This window comes from Montipora capricornis, chromosome 6 (genome assembly GCF_036669925.1).
Source record: "Montipora capricornis isolate CH-2021 chromosome 6, ASM3666992v2, whole genome shotgun sequence".
In the NCBI taxonomy this organism is placed as follows: domain Eukaryota; kingdom Metazoa; phylum Cnidaria; class Anthozoa; order Scleractinia; family Acroporidae; genus Montipora; species Montipora capricornis.
The window spans coordinates 57,565,919-57,584,215 of record NC_090888.1 but is presented as its reverse complement, the minus strand read 5'-3'; the positions used below and the strand labels follow the sequence as shown (position 1 = coordinate 57,584,215).

At 39.8% G+C, this 18,297-nt stretch overlaps 1 protein-coding gene across 1 annotated transcript; it reads right to left on the bottom strand.

The window, feature by feature from the left end:
* Positions 1–415: 415 nt before the first annotated feature.
* Positions 416–11,675, bottom strand: LOC138052647 (cysteine and histidine-rich domain-containing protein 1-like). The gene is made up of 12 exons (XM_068899187.1): positions 11,550–11,675; positions 10,766–10,822; positions 10,549–10,635; positions 10,011–10,072; positions 7,986–8,092; positions 6,587–6,648; positions 5,281–5,351; positions 4,802–4,907; positions 3,545–3,570; positions 2,719–2,815; positions 2,130–2,192; positions 416–731 (listed from the first exon to the last, which is right to left on the bottom strand). Exons 5-12 carry the CDS (start codon positions 8,074–8,076, stop codon positions 597–599), a joined length of 651 nt encoding a protein of 216 aa, XP_068755288.1. The 5' UTR covers positions 8,077–8,092; positions 10,011–10,072; positions 10,549–10,635; positions 10,766–10,822; positions 11,550–11,675; the 3' UTR covers positions 416–596.
* Positions 11,676–18,297: the final 6,622 nt, after the last annotated feature.

The window sequence follows — 18,297 nt, the reverse complement described above, 5'->3', positions numbered from 1 at the left end:
AAACTGAGATGCCCGAAAGTTGTCTCAGATTTCGTGATCCCGAGGCAACGACTACCACATTTCTCCTTTCAGTTATCGTTTTCTCACAGTCCATATTTAGAACAGCTTTCCCACTAAGGTTGCCCGCCGCTAAGCCAATAAATGCACGATGTCTCCTATGACGTCATGCATAAATTAAAGAAAAAACGCTAAGAAAAATGAAGAGGACATGAATCTGAAACCAAACGTAGTAAGGGGAGCAGTTCCTTTCCAATTACCGCCAACAAAGTTCCAAAAACTTTCGGCAGTTGCCCCCCTACGCAGGACAGTTCGAGGAAAATGTTAGCACGCGGGTTCAGTGCTGTTTTGTCATTTTACTAATCCACGGGAAATACTCTCGCGGCTTAACTTGTACAAAACACTGAAGCCTCTTTCATTCATTTATCGATGCATTTTATTCCATGAACATGACAAGCAGTTGCAAGCAAAACAAGCTAGACAGAAAACATCGATCCATTGTCAGAACAACGTGTGTTACCGTTGCCAAGATATTGGTGTTAAGTTTCCTGTGCTTGAAAGTTGTTCCACGCTCTGCAGATTTCACACTACTTTCATTGTTATTGTTTATTGCTATTATCGTCCTTTGGTAATTTCAATTCAAGGGAAGGCCAGCTTCCAATGTCCTCTTTGCGAAGTTTAATTTCCACTTTGGTTGGAGAAAGCATGACAGAACTCCTTTCTGGGACAATTAGCTGAAAGGCAAAATAACTGCACGTTACTTTCGGAGTTATTCCCCTTTGTCTACCATCAAATGCCCAAACGTCCTTCCATTAATCTCGCTTTGGAATAATTTCCCATCCACCGTGGCTCCTAGGATCAAGTCTTCAGACAAACAGCGAACTATACAGCTGATGAGAAATTAGGTTCAGCTGGCTGGCATGACAGGCACGGCATGGGAAAAAAGGAAAACAACTCCAGCCTGATTCAGCCATCACCAACCCTTAAGAGACAGAGGGGAGGGGTATATAGGCGGAACAGCTTAGATATGAAACAATTACGCAGACTTCATTACCGAGTTTCGTTCTTAATTGCCAGTTTTACAACAAATTTTACAACACAATGAGTCAAAGGTTGTCTTAGTTGGTTTGCGTGCTGGAGTCGCGAGATAAAACCTTCGACTGAACCAACACTCAGGGTCTTTAAAGGAAACCTCCACTGAAACAAGAATACAACTTCAAAATATTTAACATAATGTTTAAAATCAAAAGTGTTCAAACGTTTTGCAATGGAATCGTTTGTATCTGAAATAAATGAATTTCAAAAACGCTTGTTTTGGTTTTCAAATTTCCTGAGCGCCGCCATCTTGAATAGTTGTGACGTGTTATGGTTGCTCTTTTGTATTTGCACAAAGAGATTTTGTTTTAAAACAATAGGGCAACCATGACACGTCACAATTATTCAAGATGGCGGCGCCCGGGAAATTTGAAAACCAAAACAACCGTTTTTAAAATTTATTTATTTCGGATACAAACGCTCCCATTAGAAAACTTTGGAACAATTTTGATTGTGAGCATTATGTTAACTATTTTAAAGATATATTCCTGTTTTAGTGGAGGTTCCCTTTAAGTAAGTAAGGAGAAAGTGCTGCCTTTGTAATGACATCCACAAATGGTCAGACTCTCCAGTCGTCTCGGACAAGGACGATAACCCGTAGGCCCCGTCTCACAACCCTTCAATGTACATAATCCTGTGGGACGTAAAAAAAACCCACACACTGTTCGCAAAGTTTAGGGCATGGAGTTCACGGTGTTGTGGTCTGTCCTCTGTGGTATATCATATTAGTTACACTTAGTCTATGCCACTCTGAAATAAAGGTATCGAAGGGTAAATAAAGATATGATGACGATGATGCTTGAAAGGGATGTAGTTCAGTAAAATAATGTTAACACCACGGGCAAAACTGCAAAAAATGTGCAGAAGAGCACTGAATGACAAAGATTTGGAAAAGAAAATGCAGTGTAAAAGGCCCCATTTCACCCAACCCCAAATCCCTTTTCAAAAAATCAAACTAAAAGGAAACATTGAGACAACGTTGTGTTCAGATTTACTAAGATTATCTGTTACGTCAAATCAGAAAAAAAGAAACTTACCCCATGCAAAGTAAGTTGAAGCTCAAATTTATTTGAACCTCCGAACGCCACGTGAGCATACAACTAAAATAAATTTCAAAATCACACTTGCGATTAGTACATTTGGAAATTCAGTCCTAGAAGTTTAGGATGATGATTGTCCACCGAACCTAGTTTATTGACTTGTACCCAAGAGTCTTATCACGTAGCCGAGAGGTAGAGCATCCGAACTACGATTTTACGAAAAGTTTTAAGCTTGGTTCCACCCCTGCTTGAAGGACTCATTTTTTCGCCAGAATAGGCGTGCACCCTTCTGAAAACGGGTGCCAGGAATATATTGAAGACTAAGGGCGCTTTCCTTTTGTCAGAACTGGCCGGTCAGACCCGTCAGTTTGTAAAGAAAATGCAGCAATTTGAAGGAACACTTGCATGAAAATATCTCGCATCCTTCTGGAAGAGCATATATCATCTTCGAATTGTGTTAATATGAAGGCGTTGTAGAGTTAGTCCTTCCAAATACCCGGTCCGGCCGGCCGGTCAGTTCGGTCAAATGGAAAGCGCCATCCCTGCACGTTTTGACTTATTTGTACGAATATAACTCTATACTTACTGATGTTCTATTTGCTTCTACAAACGTTTGTTCAGGATCACTAAGTTTTGCGAAAACCGAAATAACAATGAAGTTTCCCATTGCATACCAATCATATCTAAAAAGAAAAATATGGATTGTTTCTTTTTTTAATAAAATAAAATCTTTTAAAACTTTCTCTAAAACTCCTGTCCTATTTTTTTCATTTCCAAGAGAAATCTACAAATTGAAACTGGAAATGAGATGAAATGCAAAGAAAAAAAATGTAAGGATTGTTTATAGTGGAAGTGCACTCAACAATAATATAGATTACTGAGCTCACCGACACTCCACTTTCGTAATCATGAAGTAAAAATTACCAGAACATACATGAAATTTTAGTCTGGCAGTAACACAAGACAATATTATTGCCACCTGAACTTAATTTAATGGCCTCAGTTCTCCAAGATACTCCAAATAGCACATATACTGTATAGTAATAGGAAGAGGGTCTCAATGGCCGGCCGGGGTTAAGCGTGTGGCGTGAAACGTCCAAAAAATTAACCGTGTGTCGTGAAAAAGGGAAAAAATTAACCGTGTGTCGTGAATTATTTTGTCCAGATAACCGTGTTGTTTGTAGCTTTTCCTAAGCTCTGAACAATTATTTGATGTAAAAATTAAGCGTGCACCGTGAAATCGCGAAATTTTTAACCGTGTACCGTGTTTGCTACACCCCCATTGAGACCCTCTGGGAAGGCCGTAAGCTCGACTCCTGGAACAAGGATTAACTCAGCAAAACCACATTCAAGTCTTGGAAAAAGTCTTGCCTCAAAAAATCAAACAAGAAAAACAAATTATTAAAGTTTACCTGCAAACAACTTTCTTCTCTTTTTCCTAGAGAAAAGTTGAAAACAGAAGGGCACGAAAATTTGGTACAGTTTTTAAGTAAGATACACTGTAAGGGTAAAGAAATATTATTGTGTGACCTCTCAACTTGATAATACTAGCCATAATGAGATCCGTTTTAACTGTGAAGGTGACATGAAACAGTCTGACACTGTTTGATTTTTAAAACACTAATATCATTCAAAATTCAAATCAAACAAATAATGATTGTTTTTGAGGACAGAAATATACTGGGGTAGCCAGAGAAAAACCTCTCAAAACAGAGAACAAAAGGAGAAAACAATTCGCATAATGGTCTGTTCCAGGATTTAGATTCAAGACACGATGGTGGACGGCAAGTTCAAGGCCACTAATCACTTAATGGAAATTGGTTTACAGTACCTTGTCAACCTGGTCAATACCAAACTTAAATGCTCTTCCAGCCACTGGATAAGAGCAACTTCCTAGGAGGAGAAGGGAAGACTTTGCATATGAAAGGGACGGGGATGCTCGCCAGTGAAATTCTGAATTAAACCCCTAAAGGAGACCAATCTGGGCCCACGCTTTTTTCTTTTTACCCCTAAAAGAGACCATAATTATTTAAAGGTATATTAATATATTTCTGTGCACGCAACACTAAACCAGACCTTCACGGCTACATATGATGGCGTTTTGCCTAGAGCAACCTAAGGGAGACCAAAATCTGAAATTTACAACGATGAGCATCCCTGCCCAGTTCATATGCGCGTCTCCCTCCCAGGATTGGGGGGTGGGGCAACTCTCACCTAACTGTCCGTAAAAAGGTCAGCTCAAGACCAACCAACCATTGGCCAACGGTTGGTTGTCCATTTGACAGACGATTTACCAATGAACAGTCTGCCAGAAAGCATGACTGGGTGAAACCCTTCAGCTGCTGGGAAATGGGTACACCTAGCTTTCAAAAAACACAAAATTTCGATAAACTGCAGCTGTACTTTCAAAATGCTACAAAGATAATATTTACTTCTTCTTTGGATTGGGCATTAAAACATTTCTGGTTCTTGGCCTTAATATTTGTCACTTGGTCTGTCAGCATCTTGGATGTCAACAGGTTAATTCATTATTTGGTTGTGACATGTTATCAACACTGTAAAGTCAGTCTGCTTGAAAATTACCAACTGCTGACTCGGGTACCTGCTGATGAAACAATACTCACGCTTCCTTTAGAAACTACTTTCGATTTATCAAAGGTCATATTTACCTCAGCTGTCAATTCCCATCTGTGACACCCAGAAATGCATCCTTCCTGTTTTAAAAACTCGTCAAAGTCTGTTGTCCTTTTTTGACAACAGGTCCAAAATTTATATCTGGAATTAAAATACAAAGACATCCCATTTTATTGCTTTTTGTCTTTTACTCTATACAAGGAAAACTGTTTGTTTATGTTTGCAGCAACTTTCTTGCTGCTAAAAAGTACATCGTGCCATTTTAGACCCTTCCAACAATGATAGTCATTCTGCATTATTAGTGAAAAGATGATCTCTTTCAATTTCTTCCTTTCATATGATGGCATTTGGGCCATTATATGACAACATTAACATATTCATGGAAACGAAAGTTGTAACTCCTCCTAGAGACTTGCAGGATGCACAAAAGTAGTCTTAAGTTATTTAAGGCTATTACTTTTTTTGAATAAATCGATCCTCAGTTGTTTTTCTCAAACGTTCATTGTTTAGTTACCCTTCATGAAATATTGGAGTTCCATGGTGATGCCAACACTTTTCATCATTTGTTCTTTCATCTACATAAGACTGAAACAGAATCACAAGAAATAAGACTACAAGCACTCCTAAAATATGTACATTGTACTAAGGCCACTACCAAGGGCGACCCTTTTTGGAAAGAGAGCTCTCTGTAAGAGTAGAGCGACCATAATTCATTCCAGTTACATTGTTATTGACGAGGTCCAAGAATTTTTAACATTTCAGCTGACTTGTGGTAATCTGGCTCGGATTTAAAGAAGGGGCAGTAGTTGCTGGCAAGCCTTAATGAACCAGCACACCATGGTCAGTGGTGTCAGATTTGGGGCGTGCACAATATCATTTGTTGATGTCACAAACAATAATTGATTATTTCTACACACCCTGCATTTTGCTGAAAGTTGCACATGTTGGTCTGAAGAGATTCAGAAGTGTAAGAAGATGAGAGAAGAAAATTGTTATTTTGATCACCTATACACGTTTTTCAGTGCCTCAACCAAGCCATTTTCCATACCGGTTTCAGCTTTATTGTCTTCTTCAGTGGAATTTTTACCGTTTCAGCTTGTCCAGTTCCTTAAGTGCCATCGGACTTTATTAATAGAATTGAAAGAAATACCAAACGATTGCGCTCAAAAATAAGAAAACTTTGAGATAGAAAATAAGAAATACCGGTTCTTGTTACTTATTATCAATACCTGACACAATACACGTCGTAAATTAATTGTTAATTGCTGGTGAGCCTTAGCAAGCCAGCACACTATTTGAGCCAGTAAGTCATGTTTCAAGTATGTTAACATTGAAGCACGGGAAATCTCGATTCTTGTATTTTCTATAAGACTGTGAATAACATTCACATGTATCAGAAACCCATAAGGGTTGAAACGTGTAACGCGCGTTCACAGCTTCCGAATATTCAGTGCGAACTGATTGGTTGAATGTTTCAGTGCGAAGTACCATATTTGAAAACCCCTCGCTCTTGTTGTTCCAAATATGGTACTTAGCAAATCGAATATTCAGAAGCTTGTTTCCCAGCACACAAGGGGCCGTTACAGGTTTCAACCCTTATGGGTTTCTGCATGTATGAATTGCCCTATTTATGTATTAAATCGTTCCCTGTTGCCAAATAAAATTATTAATGTTGGTCTCCTCTTTAAGAACAGATTAACCTGGGAGTGATGAAATGGTCTAATCTCCTCTTCCCTAATTACCACTTTCCTCTCGCCAGCAATTATTTTCACATTGAAACTTCAAGTTATATTATTTTGAAAGTAGCAGCTTTGACTTACTGTTGTACAGCCACTGTTTTTGCACATTGTTCCAGGTTTAACACCATTTTCAGTCTCACTTCCTGAAACAAAACATTTAGAGAACTTCTGGTATCGCATAAAGTGCTCCCAAAGAGATTTGATTTGGTAAATTTGTTTGCAATCTTGACTGGTGTTGTACAAATTGACATTCTGCTAAAGAATAAATGCAACTTCCAAACTACATGAAAGAATCATTAACTTTAATGTGGATGTGAAGACTTAAGTTGTACTTCCTGCAGATCATAAAAGATGCAAAAAGATGTTCCGAACTACAGTATGGATTGTCATTGATCCAGGAATAGTTTGAAAACTGTCTTCAAAAACTCGTTAATAATTCATAAGCCCATTGACCCATCAAATTGTTGATAATACATCACGTGTAGTGACTTTATATCGATAAATCTCATCCTTATTATCAGATATAAAGACACTGCACATGACTTATGAATATTAATTAATTATCAACACGCAACTGACACAACAAATGGTGGGTGCATATTTAATGTTGTTTCAACTAATTTCACACACAGTAAATTTACTTTTGCACAAAATTAATAGTACAGTTGTTAAATACAGATCTGGAAAAATTCTCTATGCCATTAGTACAGTAATCTGGTAAAGGCATTATTAGACAATACTTAAATATTCCTCTCTTCCTCAGCATTTTTAGGACGCCATGTCCTCTTCGGTTAGTAGAAGAAAAGTTCAAAACAAGTGTGAGATTTGATTTTCTTGCATACTAATTTATACCTAACATGTTTTTCTCCTATGCAAATTGCCAACATTCACGAAAGCACAATTGTTATGAAATCTATTGACACACGCTTTTTCAGGAATGTTTTTGAAGCCGTTCAAAAAACTCGCAGCACATGTTTTATTGGGTCTAAAACCACTCGGCTCTAAAACCACCTCGTGGTTTTAAACCCAATAAAACACTCCTGCTCGTTTTTTAAACATTACATAACCACAACCAAAATAATAGTAATATTATTATTATTATTGAAACATAGTTTTATTATATTTTCAAGATCTTCTATAACAAGCTATTGTAACTCCCCTTGCCCTTCCCTACCCCTGATATATCAGTGTTTTCAATAAGAAAGGGAGTACAGTACTGTAGGTGGCAATGGAATTTAAGGAAGAGGCTGAGAGGGCGGGCACTGCAAATGCCAAAGGGGCATACAATGTAATTCTAGAAAAAAGCTGAACCAATCCAAGGTTTGGCCTTCTGTGCCCCAAGTTTGTTAAAATTTGGGTTCATTGCTCAATTAAAGTAAGCAGCAAGTTCATTTAAAATAGCTTACAAGATTCCCTGGTATCTGGCTCTTAAAGAAATCCCCTAATATAATATGGTTTTTAAAAAAAAGCTCTTATGCACCTTCACTTGCCACAGGTTTAGAATTCTGTTCTTCTTTTTGTTTAAGCAAAGCCTTCTTCAGAGACTCTGTCACTGTCTTCTTCAGTTTCATCTTTGGCAGGTCATCACTAAAAGACAATAATACTGATAAAAATAATAATAAACAACACTGCTAGGCATGCTAGGATACTGACAAGAGTGCTAGACATGTGAACATAAGAGAGTGAACCCTGAGGACCCTTGGTCGTTTGTTATGACCCGCTTCTATGGGGTAAATATTGGGGTAAGATCATCCTGGGAAAAGAAGATAATAATAACAATAATAATAATAATTATTATTATTATTATTATTATTATTATTATATTTAATATAATAATTAATAATATTTATACTAATTATGATTATTATTATCATTATTATTATTATTATTATTAGTATTATTATTATTATTATTTTGGGCACTAGAGTAGGACAGATTGGTACCTTAGACTAACTGTGCTATGGGAAGATGGATGCTCCCACCCCACCAGAGTCTGGGAGGACACTTAGTGTACATAACAGTAACCCCCCAACCAACCTGTCTGGGTTACAACAAGGAGGTAGGAGGGTATCCTTAGTCTTGGTTGACAGTCCAACTAGGAGTAAACTCTCCAGCTAGTGGGTCAATTAGCAGTTCTTCAAAATGAATTAAGATTAGTGATAAAGACAGAGATGTTAAGCCCGCCGCACACGGTAAAGAAAGAGCTGAGCAAACTGCCTCGCGAGGCAGTTTGCCCAGCCATTTCCTCACATGTGTGGGGAAATTTTGGTGAGAAATTCGCCTTGCGAGGCCGTGAGGATAAAATCAAACATGTTTGATTTTTTTGGCCTCACGAGGCAAATTCCTCACTGCGTGCAGCCATCGTGAGAATCGAGCTGAGTACGGTCAATAAAGCGTCCAATAATACATGGCATTTTCACCTGGGATCAGTTCCTCCAACGCCATCTTGAACACTGAAGTCACGTGGAAATGCCACATATTTTATTGGATGCTTGATTGACCAAGCTCAGCTGGATTCTCACGATGGGCCGCACACAGTGAGGAATTGGCCTTGTGAGGCCAAAAATATCAAACATGTTTGATTTTATCCTCACGGCCTCGCAAAGCGAATTTCTTACCAAAATTTCTCCGCACACATGAGGAAACGGCTGAGCAAACCGCTTTGCGAGGCAGTTTGCTCAGCTCTTTCCTTACCTTGTGCGGCGAGCTTTGATTGCATAAATGAGACTCGAGGAAGAAAAGGGGTGTAAAAAAGGAAGCATCTACACGCAAGAGCAACATACGTACACAGTAAGACAGACAGAGGGCTTAGCAAGTGATGCATGCATGGGGACATAGAAGCACTCACAGAGGAGGAGAAAGACATTTACAACAGAATCAACTGGAGAAACTCTCAGAGCAGGGAAGAGAACCAATGAAGTCAAATCCTTCACTTTAGACAACACTGATTCCAGGAATCAAAGTGCTCTCACAACTGCCCGGGCAACCCTGAGATCCTTATAGATTTTACTCTGTCTTAAATGTGCCGCTGGCCTCTCAGAACCCCTACCCCTCTATAGTCCATTTTACGGCCAATTATAGACCCCATCTTAGTCACTTTTGGGTAAATGTAATTTTAGCGACCCCAACTTAGTCACAGAATATAATGTGACTAGTACATGTATATTAAATCAACAGCGCTACAGTTCTTTCTTCAACAACTCTTTTGTACCATGAATCTTTCCATATTTAATTTAAATTCCACTCGCCAGAATTTTCGGAAACCCCAAAATCCTGACAATTTGCGACCCCATGCTGCTAACTCTGTCGGGAACTCTGTTGAAAATGCAAACCCATTATAGTCAATCCAGTCGCAAAAATATGACCCCATCCAGCGGCACATCCCCATTAGCCCTTTAATGGGAAGTACCCCCCAGGGGGAATCCATGGGTTAAGCCAAACCAATCAGCAGGGAAATACTGGTACAGGGACATGATGATTCCCATAAAAAGGGTTCACTAAATACCTTGGTCTTTCAACAGGTTTAGTGCTAATTGGTTTTCGTTTTGGTGCTTCAACTTTAATCACCTGAAAAAAGAGGAGAGACAATATTATTTTAATAAGTCTTTCATAATGTCCCCTCCATTAACCTGTTGACCCCTGGGAGTGAAACTTAACAGATTTTCCCCCACCTAACACCCTGGACAATTTTAATGACAGAAGCCTTCCATAATAAAGGAGCATGGATGTCACAGTTGTTTAGTGCGCGGTCTTGGTGTAAGAGGTCCTGAGTTCGTTTCCCGGATCTCGCATCCTTGTTTCGACTTCTTTCCTTTCCGTGTAGCTAGGTAGCTATAAATACCCGTAAAACAGAGCACTGATGGAGAGGGGGGAGTAAAATGAGTGCACCGTTGACCTCAAGTTTGTCAGTTGAATTACTGTTACGAGTTATCGACGTTAAATATGGTTGCTTTACTTTACTTTACTTTACCAGTGTTAAGAACAGAAAAACTATTCTTAAAAACCAGTGTAAAACGAGTACATGCAGCATCTTTATTACTCACCTCATCAAGACCCAAAGGTTTTTCATCTGTGTTTGGTTTTTCTGGTTTAGGGGGCTTCACATTGCTGTGTTTTGACGTAGAGCAACCCTAACACATAAATACCAGATTTATAATGGATCTCGAACATTATTATTTTATGAATTTTGTAGCTGAGAGGTCACAAGCGTTTGGTCTTAATGACCACACCAAACCATGAACATATATATGACTTACATACTTTAATGTTGAGAAAATCTGTGAAATCTGTGACCCTTTTCTTGCAACAAGACCAACCCTGGAATCAGAACAAAACAAAAATACCAATCAATAGAAATTGTGTGTGGATCCACTGTGTTTAGTGAAAAAAAATCCCAAAATCAGGACTTCTAAAAACTGAGGAGTCCAATTTGAGAACATTCAATATAGCACAAGTAAACTTGTTTACTTTAGGAACTTGTGACCTTTGAGAAATTTAAACGAAGAGAGCCTTGAGAGAAGCCGAGGAAGGAGAAGAAGCAAACACTTCAATGAAGGACACCATAGAGCTTAGAGAAATGGAGCGAGAGACAAAACACTTAAGCCTCATTTACAATGGTTAGCTTTCAGGTAAGCTAAATGTTTTTCCTTCTTAATGCATGTCTCGCTGCCTCACATATTTTATAAAACTTGCTAAAAAACGAAGATGGCCTGAAAACCTTTGCCATTCTGAAGGTTGTTATGGGACATGCATTTAAAACTGGTTAGCATGAACTAAGCTTTTTAGAAAGCTGTGCTAGGAGTACATGTATGTCATTACATTTATGTATTTTACTGGAACAATAACCACGAAACCAATGAACCTCTCCACGCTCTTCCCCCATTAAACTTAAACCCTGAAAGAATCATTAAATGGATCACAGTAAGTGGCTCACCCTGATGGTCTGAAATAAAAAAGCATATTTGCCTGACACATTTGCTGGTACATTGTAAGTTCTTGTTCGAGATATATTATGACCACGGCAAGAGATTCCTTTTTGACTCACCTTCAAAGCATCATGAAACACTGGTACACCTGGGTGATGCAAGCACTTGTCTAAAAAACCAATAGTATTGCAACATGATCAAGTAAATCAGTTAAACTCACAAACTCACTGATTAAAAATCCTCTTTCCCTAAAAAGGCTGACATGATTGAGCTTCAAACATGTAGACAGACAACAGAAAAATGATGTAAACCTAAACTCCACTAGCTGAGGTTTTTTAATCATAAATATTGCTTCCCATTTGATTGTCCTTTATGGCTGTCTTCGTCACTGTTTTCCAATGGATCCTTTTTTCGTTGAGTGTATGCTGTTATTATCCCTGAATTTTTTGTAGTTTCAAACCACCACATCTCTGTGATTGGACAAATAATAGCCTCTTTGTCAAACTGTGAGTTTCAATGACAGGCAGATATTCATCAGCATACATGTATAGAGAGAAGTGGTGTATTTTGAGTAAGTTGTTTCTCTGTGTAGTAATGATAGTATTACACTAAACAGAAAACGGTGTAGCTCAGTGGCACAGGTTTTTCTAACGAGAAAAGCAGCAGGGAAGGGAGGGGGGGGGGGGGTGGGGAAGGGAGATGGGAAACAGCTGTAAAAAGACAACCACAAAAAAACAAATGAATGAAAGACCCCTGCAAGCAAGAAAACAGACACAGGAAAACCTTCAATCGATGCCTTATTTTGCTGGTAGGACTGGGTGGCCCGACACTTATGAAAAAGACTATGAAATGAGAATCGGGAGTCTTCCCTTGTCATGGAATGGCAGAATTACCCAGAATTCTTTTGGGCATGAGCGAGGCAACTTAAGAAGAACGAGACTGGCCCTCATGGAATGGCTGAAGCGCGGCCAGAGGAAATGATCTCTAGCCAGACACTCAGGAGTAGGCCTGGTGTGCGCTGTTAACGTAGATTTTGGATTTCTGAACAAGTTTTTATCACAGAAAATTTGCGACAAAGTTGTGCTTTCATTTCGCTTTAATTCTCGTGTCAAAGAAACGGTATAATAATGTAAATAAGAGAGTAACGATATTCATATTTGCAGATTACCTGTCCTCTTACTACGAAAGTCAAGCTCGACATCTCTATGCAATAAGCGCATTCAAAATTTCCTCTTATTGCTTGATAAAAGTATGTGGTTTTTTTTTTTTTTTTTGAAAAAAGGGTTTTTCTGCTTATATGAAAAATACGTTTTCTCTCCCGTCCCCTTCCTATGCATGATCTTCGCGGAAATTACATTCTGTTCCTCAATAAACCTGGAACAACCAGTCATGGTCTTAGTTCTCTTTTTTTATTACGTGTCAGCTAAGTTGCGGAATGCGCTACCTGATTTTATCCGTACCTATGAGCTTACTGGTTTTAAAAGAGAATCCAGGCCCGCATTTTGTACAGCGGCTTTTCTTTTTAATGAATATATTTTTAAATATTATGTTTTTATTAGGTATCTGTACATGCTATGTATTTTAGCTGTAAATGTAATGTCTCGAAGATATGCTTATGACTGTATGTATGTTACCTTTAAAAGGGCGCATGCGCACACTTTGTAATCTGCGACTCTAGTGCTTACCATATGACAGATAAAATGACTTTGCTCTTGAATATATAAGCCATCTAATTCTTACGCTATATTGACAAGGGCGGTTCGGAGCTGTGAGTAGGCGTGGGATTTGTCATATATGGTTTAGGGGCCGACATATCTCTCCCTCAATGCCGTACTGGGAGGCAAGGTCGGTAGCAGAAAGCAGCAAAGGGCCAACTGCGTCCAAAAGCGATCGCACGGGCCGAAATCCCGGGATGACTCGTTTGGTACGACGCTCCAGCGCCGGTGTCTGGAGGTACTGCGTTTTTCTCTCTTGTTCAAACATTCCGTCAGCGCATGCTCAAAATGTTCTGACTCTTCGATACCTAGCCTACCAAAAAAAATTAACACGCTGGTTTTTTTTTTTTTGTACCAGCAATTGTCATTTCAGTTGGTTTTATAGGCATAAACGTAACGTAAGAACCGTTCGTGTCTGGTCTTGTCTCAGACAGAGGCGAGAGATGGTTTCATGCAGACTGGGACGCACAAAATGCTCTGTTGGCGGTTCACGAGTGAAGTTGTCTCTCTGGCCTTTCTGTGGACGAATTCCAGGACCTACTGACACAATCTGGGCAAGTTTTGAAAGCTAAAACCTTCAATCGATGCGTTATTTTGCTGGTAGGACTGGGTGGCCCGACACTTATGAAAAAGACTATGAAATGAGAATCGGGAGTCTTCCCTTGTCATGGAATGGCAGAATTACCCAGAATTCTTTTTGGGCATGAGCGAGGCAACTTAAGAAGCACGACACTGGCCCTCATGGAATGGCTGAAGCGCGGCCAGAGGAAATGATCTCTAGCCAGACACTCAGGAGTAGGCCTGGTGTGCGCTGTTAACGTAGATTTTGGATTTCTGAACAAGTTTTTATCACAGAAAATTTGCGACAAAGTTGTGCTTTCATTTCGCTTTAATTCTCGTGTCAAAGAAACGGTATAATAATGTAAATAAGAGAGTAACGATATTCATATTTGCAGATTACCTGTCCTCTTACTACGAAAGTCAAGCTCGACATCTCTATGCAATAAGCGCATTCAAAATTTCCTCTTATTGCTTGATAAAAGTATGTGGTTTTTTTTTTTTTTTTTGAAAAAAGGGTTTTTCTGCTTATATGAAAAATACGTTTTCTCTCCCGTCCCCTTCCTATGCATGATCTTCGCGGAAATTACATTCTGTTCCTCAATAAACCTGGAACAACCAGTCATGGTCTTAGTTCTCTTTTTTTATTACGTGTCAGCTAAGTTGCGGAATGCGCTACCTGATTTTATCCGTACCTATGAGCTTACTGGTTTTAAAAGAGAATCCAGGCCCGCATTTTGTACAGCGGCTTTTCTTTTTAATGAATATATTTTTAAATATTATGTTTTTATTAGGTATCTGTACATGCTATGTATTTTAGCTGTAAATGTAATGTCTCGAAGATATGCTTATGACTGTATGTATGTTACCTTTAAAAGGGCGCATGCGCACACTTTGTAATCTGCGACTCCAGTGCTTACCATATGACAGATAAAATGACTTTGCTCTTGAATATATAAGCCATCTAATTCTTACGCTATATTGACAAGGGCGGTTCGGAGCTGTGAGTAGGCGTGGGATTTGTCATATATGGTTTAGGGGCCGACATATCTCTCCCTCAATGCCGTACTGGGAGGCAAGGTCGGTAGCAGAAAGCAGCAAAGGGCCAACTGCGTCCAAAAGCGATCGCACGGGCCGAAATCCCGGGATGACTCGTTTGGTACGACGCTCCAGCGCCGGTGTCTGGAGGTACTGCGTTTTTCTCTCTTGTTCAAACATTCCGTCAGCGCATGCGCAAGTGTTCTGGCTCTTCGATACCTAGCCTACCAAAAAAAATTAACATGCTGGTTTTTTTTTTTTTTTTGTACCAGCAATTGACATTTCAGTTGATTTTATAGGCATAAACGCAACGCAAGAACCGTTCGTGTCTGGTCTTGTCTCAGACAGAGGCGAGAGATGGTTTCATGCAGACTGGGACGCACAAAATGCTCTGTTGGCGGTTCACGAGTGAAGTTGTCTCTCTGGCCTTTCTGTGGACGAATTCCAGGACCTACTGACACAATCTGGGCAAGTTTTGAAAGCTAAAACCTTCAATCGATGCCTTATTTTGCTGGTAGGACTGGGTGGCCCGACACTTATGAAAAACACTATGAAATGAGAATCGGGAGTCTTCTCTTGTCATGGAAGGGCAGAATTACCCAGAATTCTGTTTGGGCATGAGCGAGGAAACTTAAGAAGAACGAGACTGGCCCTCATGGAATGGCTGAAGCGCGGCCAGAGGAAATGATCTCTAGCCAGACACTCAGGAGTAGGCCTGGTGTGCGCTGTTAACGTAGATTTTGGATTTCTGAACAAGTTTTTATCACAGAAAATTTGCGACAAAGTTGTGCTTTCATTTCGCTTTAATTCTCGTGTCAAAGAAACGGTATAATAATGTAAATAAGAGAGTAACGATATTCATATTTGCAGATTACCTGTCCTCTTACTACGAAAGTCAAGCTCGACATCTCTATGCAATAAGCGCATTCAAAGTTTCCTCTTATTGCTTGATAAAAGTATGTGGTTTTTTTTTTTTTTTTGAAAAAAGGGTTTTTCTGCTTATATGAAAAACACGTTTTCTCTCCGGTCCCCTTCCTATGCATGATCTTCGCGGAAATTACATTCTGTTCCTCAATAAACCTGGAACAACCAGTCATGGTCTTAGTTCTCTTTTTTTATTACGTGTCAGCTAAGTTGCGGAATGCGCTACCTGATTTTATCCGTACCTATGAGCTTACTGGTTTTAAAAGAGAATCCAGGCCCGCATTTTGTACAGCGGCTTTTCTTTTTAATGAATATATTTTTAAATATTATGTTTTTATTAGGTATCTGTACATGCTATGTATTTTAGCTGTAAATGTAATGTCTCGAAGATATGCTTATGACTGTATGTATGTTACCTTTAAAAGGGCGCATGCGCACACTTTGTAATCTGCGACTCCAGTGCTTACCATATGACAGATAAAATGACTTTGCTCTTGAATATATAAGCCATCTAATTCTTACGCTATATTGACAAGGGCGGTTCGGAGCTGTGAGTAGGCGTGGGATTTGTCATATATGGTTTAGGGGCCGACATATCTCTCCCTCAATGCCGTACCGGGAGGCAAGGTCGGTAGCAGAAAGCAGCAAAGGGCCAACTGCGTCCAAAAGCGATCGCACGGGCCGAAATCCCGGGATGACTCGTTTGGTACGACGCTCCAGCGCCGGTGTCTGGAGGTACTGCGTTTTTCTCTCTTGTTCAAACATTCCGTCAGCGCATGCGCAAGTGTTCTGGCTCTTCAATACCTAGCCTACCAAAAAAAATTAACATGCTGGTTTTTGTTTTTTTTTTGTACCAGCAATTGACATTTCAGTTGATTTTATAGGCATAAACGCAACGCAAGAACCGTTCGTGTCTGGTCTTGTCTCAGACAGAGGCGAGAGATGGTTTCATGCAGACTGGGACGCACAAAATGCTCTGTTGGCGGTTCACGAGTGAAGTTGTCTCTCTGGCCTTTCTGTGGACGAATTCCAGGACCTACTGACACAATCTGGGCAAGTTTTGAAAGCTAAAACCTTCAATCGATGCCTTATTTTGCTGGTAGGACTGGGTGGCCCGACACTTATGAAAAACACTATGAAATGAGAATCGGGAGTCTTCCCTTGTCATGGAATGGCAGAATTACCCAGAATTCTTTTTGGGCATGAGCGAGGCAACTTAAGAAGAACGACACTGGCCCTCATGGAATGGCTGAAGCGCGGCCAGAGGAAATGATCTCTAGCCAGACACTCAGGAGTAGGCCTGGTGTGCGCTGTTAACGTAGATTTTGGATTTCTGAACAAGTTTTTATCACAGAAAATTTGCGACAAAGTTGTGCTTTCATTTCGCTTTAATTCTCGTGTCAAAGAAACGGTATAATAATGTAAATAAGAGAGTAACGATATTCATATTTGCAGATTACCTGTCCTCTTACTACGAAAGTCAAGCTCGACATCTCTATGCAATAAGCGCATTCAAAATTTCCTCTTATTGCTTGATAAAAGTATGTGGTTTTTTTTTTTTTTTTTGAAAAAAGGGTTTTTCTGCTTATATGAAAAACACGTTTTCTCTCCGGTCCCCTTCTTATGCATGATCTTCGCGGAAATTACATTCTATTCCTCAATAAACCTGGAACAACCAGTCATGGTCTTAGTTCTCTTTTTTTATTACGTGTCAGCTAAGTTGCGGAATGCGCTACCTGATTTTATCCGTACCTATGAGCTTACTGGTTTTAAAAGAGAATCCAGGCCCGCATTTTGTACAGCGGCTTTTCTTTTTAATGAATATATTTTTAAATATTATGTTTTTATTAGGTATCTGTACATGCTATGTATTTTAGCTGTAAATGTAATGTCTCGAAGATATGCTTATGACTGTATGTATGTTACCTTTAAAAGGGCGCATGCGCACACTTTGTAATCTGCGACTCCAGTGCTTACCATATGACAGATAAAATGACTTTGCTCTTGAATATATAAGCCATCTAATTCTTACGCTATATTGACAAGGGCGGTTCGGAGCTGTGAGTAGGCGTGGGATTTGTCATATATGGTTTAGGGGCCGACATATCTCTCCCTCAATGCCGTACTGGGAGGCAAGGTCGGTAGCAGAAAGCAGCAAAGGGCCAACTGCGTCCAAAAGCGATCGCACGGGCCGAAATCCCGGGATGACTCGTTTGGTACGACGCTCCAGCGCCGGTGTCTGGAGGTACTGCGTTTTTCTCTCTTGTTCAAACATTCCGTCAGCGCATGCGCAAGTGTTCTGGCTCTTCGATACCTAGCCTACCAAAAAAAAATTAACATGCTGGTTTTTTTTCTTTTTTTTTGTACCAGCATTTGACATTTCAGTTGATTTTATAGGCATAAACGCAACGCAAGAACCGTTCGTGTCTGGTCTTGTCTCAGACAGAGGCGAGAGATGGTTTCATGCAGACTGGGACGCACAAAATGCTCTGTTGGCGGTTCACGAGTGAAGTTGTCTCTCTGGCCTTTCTGTGGACGAATTCCAGGACCTACTGACACAATCTGGGCAAGTTTTGAAAGCTAAAACCTTCAATCGATGCCTTATTTTGCTGGTAGGACTGGGTGGCCCGAC